At 36.1% G+C, this 16,484-nt stretch overlaps 1 protein-coding gene across 1 annotated transcript; it reads right to left on the bottom strand.

Annotated features, from left to right (window-relative positions):
* Positions 1–780: 780 nt before the first annotated feature.
* LOC133815170 (uncharacterized) lies at positions 781–3,911 on the bottom strand. Its single transcript, XM_062248039.1, has 3 exons — positions 3,821–3,911; positions 3,610–3,673; positions 781–3,010 (listed from the first exon to the last, which is right to left on the bottom strand). The coding sequence occupies exons 1-3, from the start codon at positions 3,909–3,911 to the stop codon at positions 781–783; spliced, it is 2,385 nt and encodes a 794-aa protein (XP_062104023.1).
* Positions 3,912–16,484: the final 12,573 nt, after the last annotated feature.

Consider the following 16,484-nt stretch of genomic DNA (forward strand, 5'->3'; position numbering starts at 1 on the left):
CACTCCATCACTCCTTGGATCAAATTTTCCTAAATGTTCTCGATCATTTAGGACATAGCACACACATCCAAAAATGTGCATATGACTGACATTAGGAGTCCTTCCTTTCCAAAGCTCATAGGCAGTCTATGTCGTGCCAGTTCTCAGATGAACCCGATTGCAGATATAACAGGCTATATTAATTGCTTCAGCCCAAAAACGCTTAGAAATGTCCTTAGCATGCATCATTACCCGAGCCATTTCCTGCAGGGTCCTGTTCTTCCTTTCAACAACCCCATTCTGTTGAGGGGTATTTGGAGCTGAAAACTCATGTTTTATTCCTAACTGATCGCAGAAATCGGAGAACACAGTGTTTTCAAACTCCTTTCCATGGTCACTTCGAAGTCAATAGACTTTCCCAATTTTAGATTCCTTTTCATTTTGGAGTCTGAGAACTAAGGCTGAAAAGAGTCCAAAAGTGTCTTTTCTTTGAGGAAATCTACCCAAGTGTACCTAGAGTAATCGTCAACGAGAACCATGACAAATCATTTACCACTTAGACTTTCATTCTGCATGGGTCCCATTAAATCCAAATGAATCAACTCCAGCACACGAGAGGTGAGAAGCATGTTTACAGGAGGATGTGATGCTTTTGTCTATTTTCCCAGTTGGCAAGGTCCACACAGCCTATCTCTAGTGACTTTCATCTCTGGGATCCCTCGAACAGCTTGTAGTTTCACAATTCTCTTCAAGTCTCTAAAGTTCAAGTGCCCCAGTCTATAGTGCCACAGGTCTGGCTTATCAAGAAAAGATCTGTTGCATAAGGCTTGATTGCTTCGTGCAGTTGTCGCTGGTTCTATTACCTGTCAAGACTGAGCACCCATTAGTTGCAACAAGACAATGAGTTTTAGAGAAACTTACAGTGAAGTCATTGTCATAGAGTTGGCTGATGCTAATAAGATTTGCCTTGAGACCTTTGACGTACAACACCTCAGTCAATGGAGCTACTCCATTTAGCACCAGATCACCTTTTCCAAATATCTGACCCTTGTTCCCATCACCAAAAGTCACAGCTCCCTCCTTTCCTTCTTTATAGTTTACCAACACATTTCTGTTGCCGGTCATATGGCGAGAACATCCACTGTCGAAGTACCATTGGTCTTCTTGAAAAGCTGAAAGAGAGGTGTGGGCAACTAATGCAACACTCTTGTTAAGATCAGATTTTGGTTTCCACTCACTAGATGACAACTTTCCTGTAAATCGATTCAATTGTGTAAAGCTATTCGGACGATCGATCATAGCTTTCAAATATGCCTGCAACTTGTAGCATCTGGGTCTAATATGTCCTCTTTTGTTACAAAAATGACAAATGGGAACATATCTTTCTTTGTGAATCTGACCACCCAGGATAGACTTCCTTCCTTTGAAATTCAACTTGATGGGTCCAGATGAGACACTGATCCGTTTAGTGGAATCTGGAAAACCAGGACTGAAAGTATTGTGCATAGAGTCATAAGGAGTCTTATCTTCCTTGTTCTTGGACGAAGAGGGATCATTAATTCCTAAATTCTCCCCTTTCTTGTAAAGCATTTTGTACCCAATGGATGTTCGATCTTCATAAGGTTTTTGTAACTGCAAAGTGTGGTTAATTGCAGCAGTTCCTGGAGGGATAAACTCAAGAGATTGTCTAGCCCTTATTAACTCTGCAGTCAGTTTGTAAATCTCACTGTCCTTCCCATCAAGCTGTTTTGTGAGCTTTTTAACAGTGTCCTCCAACTCATCCTTCTCAGATTCAAGTTGTTGTTTGGCACTAGTGAGACCTTTGATTTGTTTAGCCATATACTCCCATTGAGCGAACATCTCCTCATATGCATGCTGTCTCCCATCGCTATCCTCATCTGTTGAGCTTGAGTTTTCATCTTCCTCTGAACACATTGATTGATGACTCTTTGCCACAAAAGCCACCACCTGTTTCTCTTCATCAGACTTGTCACTTGAAGTGGAGCTCTTTTCTTCATCACTATCACTCCATGTAGCTGCTAAGGCTTTCTTCTTCTTAAGAGTGTTGGCACACTCAGCTTGAATATGTCCAAATCCGTCACATTCTCGGCACTGTATTCCCATGTTTTTCTTGTCGCCAAATTGCTGAGTTTGCTTATTGTTTTCACCAAAGTTTCTTCTAAGACCATTCTCTTTTCCTCCTGGAAAGTTTTTCTTGTAATTCTTCTTCAAGAACTTTGCATAATTCTTGGTCAGCAGCGCTAAAGTCTCATCAGTGAAACCCTCAGATGCATCTGAGATCAACTTCTTTTCCTCTTTATGCACAAATGCAAGACTATTATCAGCTTTTTCTTTTTCAGGATCTTTCTGCTTCTTGCCTTTCTTCCACCGAGTGAGACTCATTTCATAGTTCTGCTGTGACCCAATTAACTCATCAAGATCAAGTTCCTCGACATTTCTCATTTCTTCGATATAGGTAACCTTTGACATGAACTTCCGAGGCAGAACTCCAAGAACCTTGCGAACCAGTTTTGCATTTGAATAAGTCTTTCCAAGTGCATAAGATTCATTTGAGATATCGCACAATTTGGCATGGAACTCCGCTAGAGTTTCTTCCTCCTCCATAGACAGATTTTCAAATGCTTTTGCCAAAGCCCTCAGTCTGGACTTCTTTACATCATCAGTTCCTTCATTCTTTATTCTCAGTTTCTCCCAAGCTTCTTTGGAAATTTCACAATTGGCTATGACTTTCAGCTGATTTGTAGAAACTGCATTAAAGAGAGCATGCATAGCCTTTGAATTAAAATTGGCCCTTTCCATGTCTTCTGTAGTCCATAGACTCATTTGCTTAGGCTTAACAACCTCATCTTCAACAACGGTTGGACACTTCCATCCATCTTCAACAGCCATCCACACTCGTTCATCTACAGCTCTCAAGAATGCACGCATTTTGGTCTTCCAGTAAGGATAATTTTCCCCTTCAAGCATTGGGGGTCGAGATGTAGAACCTCCTTCTCTGAACATCTCCATTCTGTACACACAATTGAACAAAAACAAAAGACAATATATTCCCAGAGTTGGAACTCAGAGGGGGTCAGTGTCAACTGGAGAACCCAAAAAAAAATTGCGAGTTACACGAAAACAAATCAAAACTTAATCTCAGTACAGAAAAGATAGGAGGATCGAAAGAAAAAAAATTAGAGCAACCTGGCTCTGATACCAATTGAAAAACCTAAATTTTAGCCTATCTTTCCAGTTTTACAATATTTATCTTGATTTATGCTTGTATATTAACTAAACAGTTATAAGAGTTGACACACAGCAATTATAAGCTTCATCTGCACTGAAAACACATTTCAGCCGACCAGTGCTTGGGTTCCCTGAACCAGGGTAAAAAATCTCACTATATTCAAAAGCCATTTTACATAAACCAGTTCAAGATTCAATATGTAAAATCTGTACAAACTATCTCAATATACAATGAAGCTATTTACCTTAATCAACCAAATCCCTTGGTTATTAATGCAAGATCCCCTTGCTTCAATGTTGAACTCCCTTCAACAATGTCTTAAACCCGAAAACCTTCGGATCTATAGCATCAAGACCCAGCTAAACTCCTTCAGCAATCACGGCTTGATTCCAGTGCTTGCACAGAAAGCTTCAACCATCTTCAATGGAGTTTCTTGCCAAAAACCTGTAAAAATCAGTGAAAGAAGAAGAAAAGAAAACAGAGCAAAAATATCCAATCCAATCTATCGAACGAAGAGAGTTGATTATAACTAATTAACCAGCCCAATATATATCCTTGGCTGTAATTAGGCATAATCCCGAACCAACTAACAGCTGTAACTCACTAACAGCCTTGCTTTACACACATGCTGACGTGGACTCAAACTAAAAACGAATATACTCCAGACATAACAAAAGTCCATTCCAGACGCGACTGGACCTAATTTGTCATACACAAAATATTGGTCCTTACAATCATTTTGCAAAATGATTTTCATTTTATAATTTTTTACAAATCAGTTTTCCTTGCACTATGTCTGACATGAGTGAGATCATTAGCACTAGTAACATCCTTAGCTAATGGGAGCCATCTTAGAAGTGCTTGGAAAACTTCATCTACATGTCTCTGAGAAGATTCATGGTATTCTATCTCGTGTAGCCTTTCTATTGCCTCTCACCACTCATATGCAGGGTCAGAAGATGGTTGTGGTTCTTGCTCATCTTCAAACAACAGTTGGAGCAAGTCGTTGTCCACTAAGCATAAACTATGGCGGTTATATCCATTTTTGGGCTTTTAATCAACTTTGGGCGAAGGCCCAAGTGGTGTCAACCTTATTTACTAAGGAGGCTAATTGTTTGTGGTTAAGACTTTGAAAAGTCTTTAATGATAAACATGACAACAAACAAACAATGGTATTAGAGCTCCGTGTTTATAGTCTGGTTTTTATGCTATAGTAAGATTTAGTTAGTGGAAAAGAGGCATCTTTAACAATGGTGACTAAGTATGAGATAGAAAATTTCAATGGGAATAATGTCTCACTGTGGAAAATGATAATAAAAGCAGTTTTGAGAAAAGATAACTCCTTGGTGAAGATTAGAGATAGGTTCGTAGAGATCCTTGGTAATGGAAAATGGTACGAGATGGATGGCAATACTATTGCAAATATGCAGTTAGCACTAGTTGACGGAGTTTGTGTAGTGGAAAAGAAAACATCAAAAGAGATATGGGACACTCTTATAGAATTGTACGAGGCCAAATCACTACACAACAATATGTTCTTGAAGAGGAGGTTTTACACCCTTTGGATCATGGAGTCAACTTTTGTTACAAGCCACATTAACACTTTCAATAATCTATTTTCACAACTCACAACCATGAGGCATAATATATAGATGGGTGAACGGGTAAAAATTCTACTTCAAAGTCTATCTGATTCATATGATCAACTCATCATCAACTTAACCAATAATATAGAAGTTCTAATCTTCGATGATATTGTCATTGTAATTCTTGAAGAAGAAAGTCAGTGCAAAGAATAAGGAAGACAAACTAGGAAGCTCATAGCAAGGTGAAGCTTTTCCAATGATGAGAGGGAAATCAACAGAATGTGGCCCCAGTGGGAGTCAAAATCAGAGTAGATCAAAATCCAAAAGTAAGAAGAATGTTAAGTGTCATCACTGTGGCAAGAAAAAGTGCTTTAAGAAGGAATGTTGGTATCTCAAGTGAATAAGCCAAAGGAAAAGGTGTTGAGTCATCAAAGGCTTATGGTTTTGTCGCAAGCACCTTAAATGATGGTAAAACTTTGTATAGCAAGGAAACAATAGTTGTTGATGGCAAAAGAAGTTTTGCTGATGTCTGGCTTATGGACTCATGAGCTATATAGCATATGACCCTATAGAAAGAATGGTTTCACCAATATGAACCTATCTTAGGAGGATTTATGTTAATGGGAGATGATCATGCCTTGGAGATTGTTGGCATTGCTACCATCAAATTGAAAAATGTATGATTGTAAAGTTCGCATTATCTAGGAGGTATGCCATGTGAAGGGCTTAAAGAATAATATATTTTCTTTGGGACAATTAGATAATAGTGGGTGCAAAACCCATGTTCAGAACAGGACCACGAAGATTATTAATTTCTACTAGCTGCAAATCTATACATGCTTAAAAAAAGATACACATAAAGAAAGATAATCATCCTCTATTTTAGCAAGTGTGATACAAGAATCAACAATGATGTGGCACTGTAAACTTGGCCACATATTGGAACAATGTTTGAAGATTCTCATTGAACAAAAGCTACTTCCTAGGCTGAAAAAGGTCCGATAACCCTTTCGTAAGCATTGTGTTATCAGTACGCAACACATATTAAAGTTCAGCAGGTCAACTATTATAAACAAAGTTGTCCTAGTTTTGATCCACTGTGATGTTTAGCAAGTATCAATTCTGTCCTTGGGAGGTACAAGTTACTTTGTGTCTTTCATTGATAATTACTCTAGAAGATTTTGGGTGTATTGAATCAAGAAAATGGCAGATTTTTTTTTTCAAGACATTAAAAGCGTGAGTGGAGCTTGAATCTGAAAAAGAAGATTAAGTGCTTGATAATGAACAATAGAGAAGAATATACCAGTGATGAATTTGATAGCTTTTGGCTAAATGAAGGCATTGAAAGACATTTTACGCTAGCATATACTCCACAATAGAGAAGAGTAACAGAGCAGATGAACAAAACCTTGTTAGAATGAACAAGAGCGATGTTGAGAACTATGGAGATGGTCAAGTCATTTTGGGTAAAAGCAGCGAAGACTGCCTGGGGCTTGTTATGTGATCAACCAGACACCATCAACCGCAATTGTTCTGAAGATGCCAATGGAGATGTGGAGTAGTAAACCATCTGCTTATTCTCACTTACATACATTTGGAAGTCTTGTGTACGTTATGTACAATGCCCAAGAAATGTCAAAGCTAGATTCAAAATCCAAAAAAATGTGTTTTCTTAGGGTATGTTGATGGAGTGAAGGGGTACCGTCTATGGGATCCCACTACCCACAAGGTGATAATCAATAGAGATGTTATCTTCTTAGAAGATACAATACAAGAAAATTAAAATAGTACTACGAAAGATAAAATAGAGACTGCTACAGTTCAAATTGAAAATCAATAAGTCCCAAATTCTTTTGAAGTAGCATCAGAGCACAAAAAATAAGAGCATATTGCCTACTGACAGAGGATGAAGAGCCATCAACTTTCCATGATGCTACAAAAGCTAAGAAGCTTCTCTATGAATGGCAACAATGTAAGAAGAAATTGAATATCTCCATAAGAATAGGACATGGGATCTTGTTCCACTACCACAAGGTGTTATATTATTTTATAATATAATGTAATATTATATTATATTATAATATAATGTTTTAGATTAAATAAATGTGACAAAGAGTGTCACATATTTTAACATATAATGGAGAGTTACAATATTTAGATATATGAGACATATCCAAATAATGTAACATATTTGGTGTTACAAATTTGTAACTTCCAAATATTATCATTTATTATGTAAATTTGGTGTTACACAATATTGAGATGAATTTCATAAAGCCATTTGAGAAATGGTTGTTAGAGATATGATTTTAACCCCAATAATGTGTTTTGAGGGTTACAAAATCATTTGGGAAGGTTTGGAACCGTTTGGAAAAACAGCACATTTTCAAGTGCTGAAACTGGGCTGTGGCCGCGGCCTGGGGGACAGAAAGCAGTGGCCGCGGCCACTGATGTCCCTGGCCGCGACCACAGGTGCATTTCAGGCCATTTTTTATCAGTTTTTTCCAAAAGTGTTGAACGGTTCCAAAAATCCAAATAACTCCCAAATCTCATTTTAATTCCATATTAATCCAATTAAACATTGGTAATAGCCATGGGGTTGGTGGAATTTGAAATTCAAAGGGTGTCTCTAAACTCTATAAATAGGAGCCTATAGCTCACTTGAAAGACAAAACATTTCTATCCATTAGAGCACTTGGCTAGAAACACCTTGAGGCTTGATTATTCCAGAAAACATTTCCAAAATCTGTGAGAGATCCCTTAATGCTTGAGTTAGGGGGAAATAAGCTTTTGGACAAATGTTTCAAACCTTGTTCAAGTTGGTGATCCCCAACACTCTTCACTTTGGTTGTGTGAGTGAGAGTTTATTGTTTTTGTTTTTGTTCTTATTTTCTTTTATTGCTTTTTCTTCTTTTTCTTCTTGTTCTATTTACTTGTACTTTTTTTTAAGAGTTGTAATCCTTTTATTTCCTTTGTTCAAACACTTCTAGTTTACTTGTATCTTTTTGTAATAGAGTTGTACTTTCTATTTCTATCATCTTACATCTCCTTCTCCCTTTATTTGTATTTTCAGTTATAGAGTTGTAACACTCTTTTTAATCAATCTATATTTATTTGTAATATTATTGCATAGAGTTGTATTATCTTACCATTTCTATTGAGGCAAATACATATTTTCCTAACATTCAAAAGCTTATTCCTTTGTTTGTTTCAATGGAAGGTGAGACCATCAAAATCATGAATCAAGACCTAGTGAGGTTGGATAGGTTTGATGGGTCCAATTTCACTAGGTGGCAAGACAAGGTGAGATTCCTTTTGACCACTCTCAAAATTGCCTACATTCTAGAATCCACTCTAGAACCTCTCCCAACACCATCTGACAAGGACACTCCCGAGGAGGTGGAGAAAAGAAGGAAGAGGGAGGAGGAAAATCTCCTTTGTAGGGGTCATATCCTCAATGCCCTATCTGATAGGCTCTATGACCTCTACACCGAGACCAAATCGGCCAAGGAGATATGGGATGCACTTGAGAAAAAGTTCAAGGCGGAAGAGGAAGGTACCAAAAAGTTTTTGATATCTCAATACTTCTATTTCAAATTTTTTGGTGATAAACCTATTCTTCCTCAAATTCATGAATTGCAAATAATTGTTAACAAACTGAAAGTTTTAAAGATTGAGCTTCCCGAGCCCTTTCAAGTTGGTGCTATAGTGGCTAAATTACCACCAACTTGGAAGAGCTATAGGAAAAGAATCCTTCATAAAAATTAGGATTATTCTTTGGAGGAAATCCAAAATCATATTCGAATCAAAGAGGAATTGATATGTAGAGATAAACTTGTGGATGGGTCTAATGGAGAGACTTCCAAAGCAAATGCGGTGTCACAACCAAAACATCCCAAAAACAAAGGGAAAAAGGGTAACGAGAAACCTTTGGGTCCAAAAACCAACCTAAACAAGTTTAAGGGTGAGAAAGGTCCTTGATTTGTGTGTGAGAAATATGGTCACTATGCTAGAGAGTGTAGGCATAGAAAAGACCAACAAGGACCTAAGGTGAACTCAACTCAAGAGGAAAACATAGTTGCTACCCTTAGTGAGGTGAATGCGGTCCAAGGCAAGGTGAAAGGATGGTGGTATGATACATGTGCCACCGTCCACATCACCTATGACAAATCATTGTTCAAGACCTTTGAAGAGTCAAAGGGCAACCATGAGATTCAAATGGGCAATGAGGGAAAATCCAAGGTACTTGGCAAAGGTACCATTGAAGTCTTTTTCACCTCCGGCAAGAAAGTTACATTAGTGAATGTACTTTATGTTCCCAAAATGAGTAGAAACTTGGTAAGTGGTGATTTGCTTGGCAAGCCCGGCATTAAAGCCGATTTTGAGTCCGGTAAACTTATACTTACCAAATCAAATATATTTTTGGGAAAAGGGTACTCTTGTGAGGGTATGGTTAAATTGTGCACCAATGATGTAACTTTCAATTATAATTCTTTATTTTTGTGGCATCTTAGACTATCGCATATAGGTTTTTCAACCATGAAAAGAGTAGTTAAATGTGGTATGATTGCATGCAATATTAAAAACTATGGTAAATGTGAAACATGTGTTAAGGCAAAAGTGATTGAGAAACCATTTCCTAGTGTAGAAATATCATCTAATTTACTAGATTTAATCCACAGTGATCTTTGTGAATTAAATGGTGTTTTGACTAGAGGTGGTAAAATGTATTTTCTTACTTTTATAGATGATTTTAGTAGATATACCTATGTGTTTATTTTAAAGCATAAAGATGAAACTTTTTATGCTTTTAAATTGTATAAATTAGAAGTTGAAAATCAATTAAATAAAAAGATTAAGGTGATAAGAAGTGATAGAGGAGGAGAGTACTTCTCTAATGAATTCAATACATTTTGTGAAGAAAGTGGTATAATTCATGAGTGCACTGCACCTTATACACCACAACACAATGGTGTTGCCGAAAGGAAAAATATGACTTATCTAGAGATGATAAATTCTATGTTGGTGTTTTCTAAGTTGAACTTCAACTTATGGGGTGAAGCGCTTTTAACTGATTGTCACATTATTAATCGGATACCGATGAAGAAAAATGAGATATCTCCATATGAGTTATGGAAATGAAGAAAACCCAACATAAGGTACTTCAAAGTGTGGGGGTGTCTTGCATATTGCAAGAAAAACGAACCTAATATAACAAAGTTAGGTTCAAGAGCCATAAATTGTGCTTTTGTTGGTTATGCCAACAATAGTAAAGCTTATAGGCTATTAGATTTAGAGTCTAATATTGTGATTGAATCTAGAGAAGTTGAATTTTTTGAGAATATGTTTTGTGACAACAATTCTCAAGCTTCAACATCTCTAAAGAAGAATTTTTTATATGAGAACAATTCTCAAGCTTCTACATCCAAAGTTGATTCTCAAGAGGAGAATTTTCAAAAGGATGTAAAGCAACCCTTTGAACCTAGAAGAAGTCAAAGGTTTAAATATCATAAAAGTCTAGAAGTGGATGAGATAGATTCTCAACGAATTTCATTCTACATGGTAGAAGGAAATAGAGAAGAAGTTATTAGGAAAATTCCTATTGTACTTCTCGTTGAGGATGATCCTAAGACTTATAGAGAAGCTATAAAATCGAGAGATAGTGCATTTTGGAAAGAAGCCATCAATGATGAGATGGATTCCATTTTTTTCAATAACACTTGGGAATTGGTAGACCTCCCACCGGGGTCTAAGTCAATTGGGTGTAAGTGAGTATTTAGGAGAAAATACCACACTGACGGCACTATCCAAACCTTTAAAGCTAGATTAGTAGCTAAAGGGTTTAGGCCAAAAGAGGCTATCGATTATTTCGATACTTATGCGCCTATTGCAAGAACAACTTCTATAAGAATTTTGTTCGCTTTAGCTTCTATACACAACTTGTATGTTTATCAAATGTATGTCAAAACAACATTCCTTAATGGTGACCTCAATGAGGAGGTCTATATGGAACAACCCAAAGGGTTTGTCCTACCAAATATGAACATAAAGTTTGTAGACTTGTAAAATCCTTATATGGATTGAAACAAGCTCCTATGAAATGGCATGAGAAATTTGATCAAGCCATCATGTGTAATGGGTTTAGACATAACAATGGAGACAACTGTTTGTATTCCAAAACTTGTAAGGGATATGTGATCATTGTTTTCTTATATGTGGATGACATGCTTATTCTAAGTAATAGCATGAAAGGGTGTCTAACTAATATTAATTTTAACTAATATAATTTTTTTCAAATAATTAATTAATCACTCATAATTATCACTTATCCCTGAAAATTTATTTTGTTTGCTATTTAGTCATTTTTCCATCAATCTGGCCTATGGCACCTTACCCTTGATAGTGTTGGGGGATAGTGAGATTACACCACCAAAATATATATGAATCTACACTAAATTATCCTTGACAGAGACCAATAAAAGATTGAGTTAGAATATGCAAACCCTAGTTGTAGAACAAGCTCTTTGAGTCTTCTTGAAGTTTCAAACCCTTGCCTTTTGAGCACCACTTTGAACTTCTTCTTCAATGCAAAAAACATAACCAAGGCTTATACACAAGGAGTATCGCTATCGTAATTCTCTATTTCCTAGCCTTCCATGGATGCTTGAGGCCTTTCTAAGAGAAAACGAGAATTAGGATTGAACAAGCCTATAAAATCACAAAGACAAGCACTTTCTTTATGAGTTTCTTGGAGAAAACTTGAGAACATGAAAGTTAGAGAGAGAGAGAGGTTAGAGAGAGATTTGAGAGAGTGAACAAGTCTATCAAAACTCTATGAGAACCCTTTTATAGAGTAGCCATAGTCATTAATTCTAACCAATAGGATTAGAGCCTAAAAAGCGAACATTTGGAGCCAAAACACGTGTTTGTACGGACACGTCAGGCGACGCTCGCCTATTGGGTTTCTTTGAAACCATAAGCTTCAAGCGACGTGCCACCTCCTGGGTGGCGATGCAACGCCACCTAGGCAGGTCAAAACTCACAAAAATGACCTTTGACACCTCCAAATGCTCCCAAACTTTTTGGGCATCCTTAGATACCTCATTGTATCACTTTGGACCCAAAAACATAATTTTTAAGTGCCTACAATTGAAACTTGAATTTCACATCTTCACTATGTGAAATTTACTAAGTGTTTCATACATAGCTCGTATAACAACACTTATCATTTGTATTTAACCAATCATAATAGATAGTGTAGTACAGAGGCGACTCATGGACCATGGACCTATAATACTAAGATTCAATAAACTAAACTATTAATTAAACTCTTTAATTAAATAATCTTATTTATTAATTCCATGATTACTCTACTATAAATATGGAATCAGACTCTTAGTAGTTATAGAATTATATTTAGAGAGTTATTTCTTGCAGTCCATTGATATAATCAATACATGTGGTTATGTCCTCCAATTATTGGTACGTTAATTAGAGCTGGTCAATGTTTACCGTTTTACCATTAATTCACTAGTGAATAAGTAATCTATAATCATATTATAGATTTGAGCTCAATAACTATTCAGTTCCAGAATTAACCCTTAAGAAAACCAATATTTGATTTGTTAGGAAAGCTTGGATTCCATTATTGTAAAATCATGTTCCAAGCCATTCAAGTTATTATTGAATATTCAAAGCAAAAGTTACTAGTCTCATATAGTAAGAGACCTTAACGAATGACTCAAAAGATCCAATAGTCATGAACAAGAGTTCATGACCACTCATGATTTAGACTTATCGACAAATATTCATCATTTTAAATATGAGTTAATTTTTTTATGGCAAATTGTAAGTTTATATAAAGAAACTAATTCACATTGGTCCTGTCATATATAATCTTAATTATATAAAGTACATTTATTAAGATGTCTATCTACATGAGTAATCTAAATATATATTACTTGCATCCATCTATATGCTTAGTAAACCGTACTAGCAACCATTAATTAAAGATTCCATACTTTAATATGTTGTTGATTATTCTATTCATTATATATGATCTTAATTCTCTTGTACGCATACAAGATCGTATTCTAATAAATGAATATGGAATTTTATGATATTTATGTATAAATTATTCAAAATAATAATTACGATAATCAAATATAATAAAATTATATTTTTATTTAATTCAATAAAATTATCTTCACACATGCTTTTAGGATACCAACCCTAACAATATGAGCCCTAGCAGTGAAGCGGAGAGGATGGAAATGTCTCAAGCCAAAATTCTTTGAACTTAGAAAAGAATCTAGAATTTCACTTGAATACAAAACATGTATGAGTCAAATATCATTTTGTTTATAAAAATGTGGAGAAAGGATGTGTAGATATGCAGAAAATCCATACTACAGACAACTTGGTAGATATGTTAATAAAGTCGATTAATTGCAATAAGTTTTCTTGGTGTCGATCCTCTATTAGCCTAGCAATAACATAAGCGACATGGAAATGGCAAAGTGGAAAGCATACAAGAACACAAAAGTGACTTTAAGTGGGAGAAATGTGATGGTAAAGTCACCTTACTACAAGAATAAGCTTTTGAACAAGTCAAAGCTATACAATTAAGTAAGCAAGATGTTATACAACTTGCATAAGCCACCACCTCACATAAGCGGTTAACCAATTTGTTGCCTATGTGATTACCACCATATAACAATGGAGCCAGGCCATGTAAATGTCTTCGTCAAAAGTGGCCGCCAGCAACTCATCAACTTGCTCTTTCTCCTTGCAAGCCTCCTCGCTTCGTTTCAGTTCCAGCTGGCCCAGGACATCCAAAGTCTGGTTCTGGACCCCGAGAGATGCCACCTTCTACCGCTCTTGACAAAGTTGGGCCTCAGCCGCCTCCAAGATTGCCTTGTTCAAGACTTCCGAGCCACGGCCATGCGATAGTTTTGCCTCTAGGGCGTCCACCACTTTCTTGGGGTCAGCTTCCTTCCTGAACAAAACTTCCTTGTGCTGAGCTTGGACACGGGTAGTCTCCTTAGAGAGAGCCTCCTTGGTAGCTTCTCTTTGATTGACGGCCCCCTCTAACTCCATCTGAGTCGTCTCCAGCTTCATGGCCATCTCAGCCACCAGGTTCGCGTTTCAATGAGCCAGCAAGGCATCCTGGAACAAAGCAGAGTTAGAAACAACACAAAAAGACAACGACAGTAAAGAAACGAGATGAACAAGTGGCTTACCATCATGGCCTAGTGACGGATGGCCTGGGATTTGAAGAGGGCATCATTGTTTTCAATGTAGAAAAGTGTTTGAGCTGAAGAGTGGACATGGACGTCCCCACTTGGGCGAGCAAGTCCGTCTTAGGAAAACTTATACAGGATCTTTATTTATTTTCATGTAGATCTAATATTAAACAAATTAATATGAGATAATCTAGAACATGTTTCTAAAATTGAATTCAAAGAGAAATAATGATAAGAATACTTACATTATACGCAGTAGAATAATAGAGTTATTCTTACAGTTTCTCTAACCCTTGTATCCTTTCTGTCGCAGAGTATTACCAAGAAACTGAACTGATCTTCAATTTTCTTCACAGTCTTCCAAAGTATCCTTACAATTACCTAGAATAGAGTGGGAAATTCTCAACACATAAAATAGATACAGAGAGAAGAAGAGAAAGAATAATGAGGCTTAGAAAATGACTTATGTTTGGAGAGAATCTAAAACCTATCAGAAAACTAGTGTCTGTCATCTGAAATCTGACTTGTGTGTTTGACTTTTGATTTCAACTCTCTTTTAGCATTCCTTTTATAGAATAAATTAGGTCATTTATTTAATTTAAAATATCAGTAAAATAATATCCAATTAACAGCCCTAGGTAGAAATTATCATGGGCTTTAGGCCCGTGAAATTTCCCATTTGATTATAAGCCCGTTGGATTTAAAATCAAGGCATGTATTATTTTCTATTGATTTAATTAATTAAATAATTATTTAAATCTTTGATCAAATTAATTATTTATAATTTGAACCTTGATTTAAACTTATTTATTAATTTAGATACCAATTTATCTTAATTAATAAATCTGTCATAATTTTTCTTTTCTTCTCTAAATTACATAACTATGTGAAACTATCCAAAATTGACATGATCAACTTTGATAATTAAATCAATTAATTGAGACTATCTAGATGATTTTATCCAAGGTACAGTGGGGACCATGGGCCTATGAAATCAAGCTCCAATAAGTTATCATAAATCTAACAACTAAATTTACTAACTTATTAATTCCTCGTGACTCCAGTAAAGACTCGGAATTGCACACTTGAATTCATAGAACACTCTATAACAAATATAGATACGTTATTAATTATCCATTGTTACAACCATAATTGTCACTCAATCCTCTATAGCGGTCTACAATGAGTTGAGACTAAAATACTGTTTTACCCCTCATTGCATTTTATCCTTAAAACACTTAGTTCCTTATAAATGATATTTCAGTAAACTAATATTAAATACTGAAATGAGATCTCTATCATTTAACACATTAATCCAAACTAAAAGGAAACCATCGTTTCACTTCTTCATCAGAATCTATAGATGTTCATATCTATGATTAACACTCCCTGTAGAATTAGTCATAGGCTGTAGAGTTAGTTCCTATTTATTAGGAAATGAGTTGTTTAGTTCCTATTTTATCTATTGTAAATATAGTATATATATCTGGCTGTAATCTATTCATATTATGGTGGAATAAATTAAGAGTTTTGTCCTTATTAATTGCTATATGGTATCATAGCAATTAAAGCAATTTTTTGGTTGAAAAAAATTCAAATTTTTCTGGAATTTGCGGGACAAATGAATTTGATGTGTCCTTGGACACAACTCGATCAAATCCCTCAATCATTCCAGCCAACCTTACTTCCACCATACCAACTCAATCAAATCCCATAACCAATTCCTCCAATCCTACTGCCACCGATAATAATTCCCTACCTTTCCAAATTACAAGTTTCAAACTTAATGGCCGGAATTACCTTCAATGGTCCCGGTCTGTTCAACTCATCATTCGAGGAAAATGCCATTTTGGCTATCTTGATGGTTTGATTCCGAAACCAGCTTCTACTGATCCAAGTTTTCCTTCATGGGACATCCACCATTCCATGGTTGTGGCGTGGCTTCTACATTCAATGGATGACTTCATTGCTGAAATCTATCTCCTCTACCCGACAACAAAAGTAATATAGGACGCTGTTATTCTAGCTTATTCAGATTTGGAGGATACCTCACATAAGTTTGATTTATGAAATTGTTCCAGAAATCTTCACCAAGATGAAGGTACAGTCACTGAATATTATAGTTCTCTAACCAAACAATGGCAGGAACTCGATCTTTTTACTCAACTGAGCTGGACTGACACCAACAATCACGAGATCTATCAAAAATTGTTTGTTAAAGAGAGAACCTATGATTTTTTGACTGGTCTCAATCCGTATCTTGATGATGTTCGTAGTCGCCTCCTGAGTATTAAGCCTATCCCGACCCTTGATTCTATTTTTCGGAGGTTTGTCGTGAAGAACAACATCGTTGTATTATGCTTAGTGGTCGATCCGCTAGTTCAACGCCTCTTAACTCTAACGCATCGGCCATGGTTGCTCGAT

Source organism: Humulus lupulus, chromosome 2 (assembly GCF_963169125.1).
Source record: "Humulus lupulus chromosome 2, drHumLupu1.1, whole genome shotgun sequence".
Taxonomy (NCBI): domain Eukaryota; kingdom Viridiplantae; phylum Streptophyta; class Magnoliopsida; order Rosales; family Cannabaceae; genus Humulus; species Humulus lupulus.

Bases quoted from the DNA above. Each gene is read 5' to 3' on its own strand.
- LOC133815170 (XM_062248039.1), bottom strand. From the start codon at position 3,911: ATGGACTTTTGTTATGTCTGGAGTATATTCGTTTTTAGTTTGAGTCCA. The intron at 3,674-3,820 runs GTTAGTTGGTTC...TGATTTTTACAG, and splicing joins GCTGTTAGTGAGTTACAGCT to GTTTTTGGCAAGAAACTCCA. The intron at 3,011-3,609 runs GTGATTGCTGAA...TTGTGTGTACAG, and splicing joins GCAAGCACTGGAATCAAGCC to AATGGAGATGTTCAGAGAAG.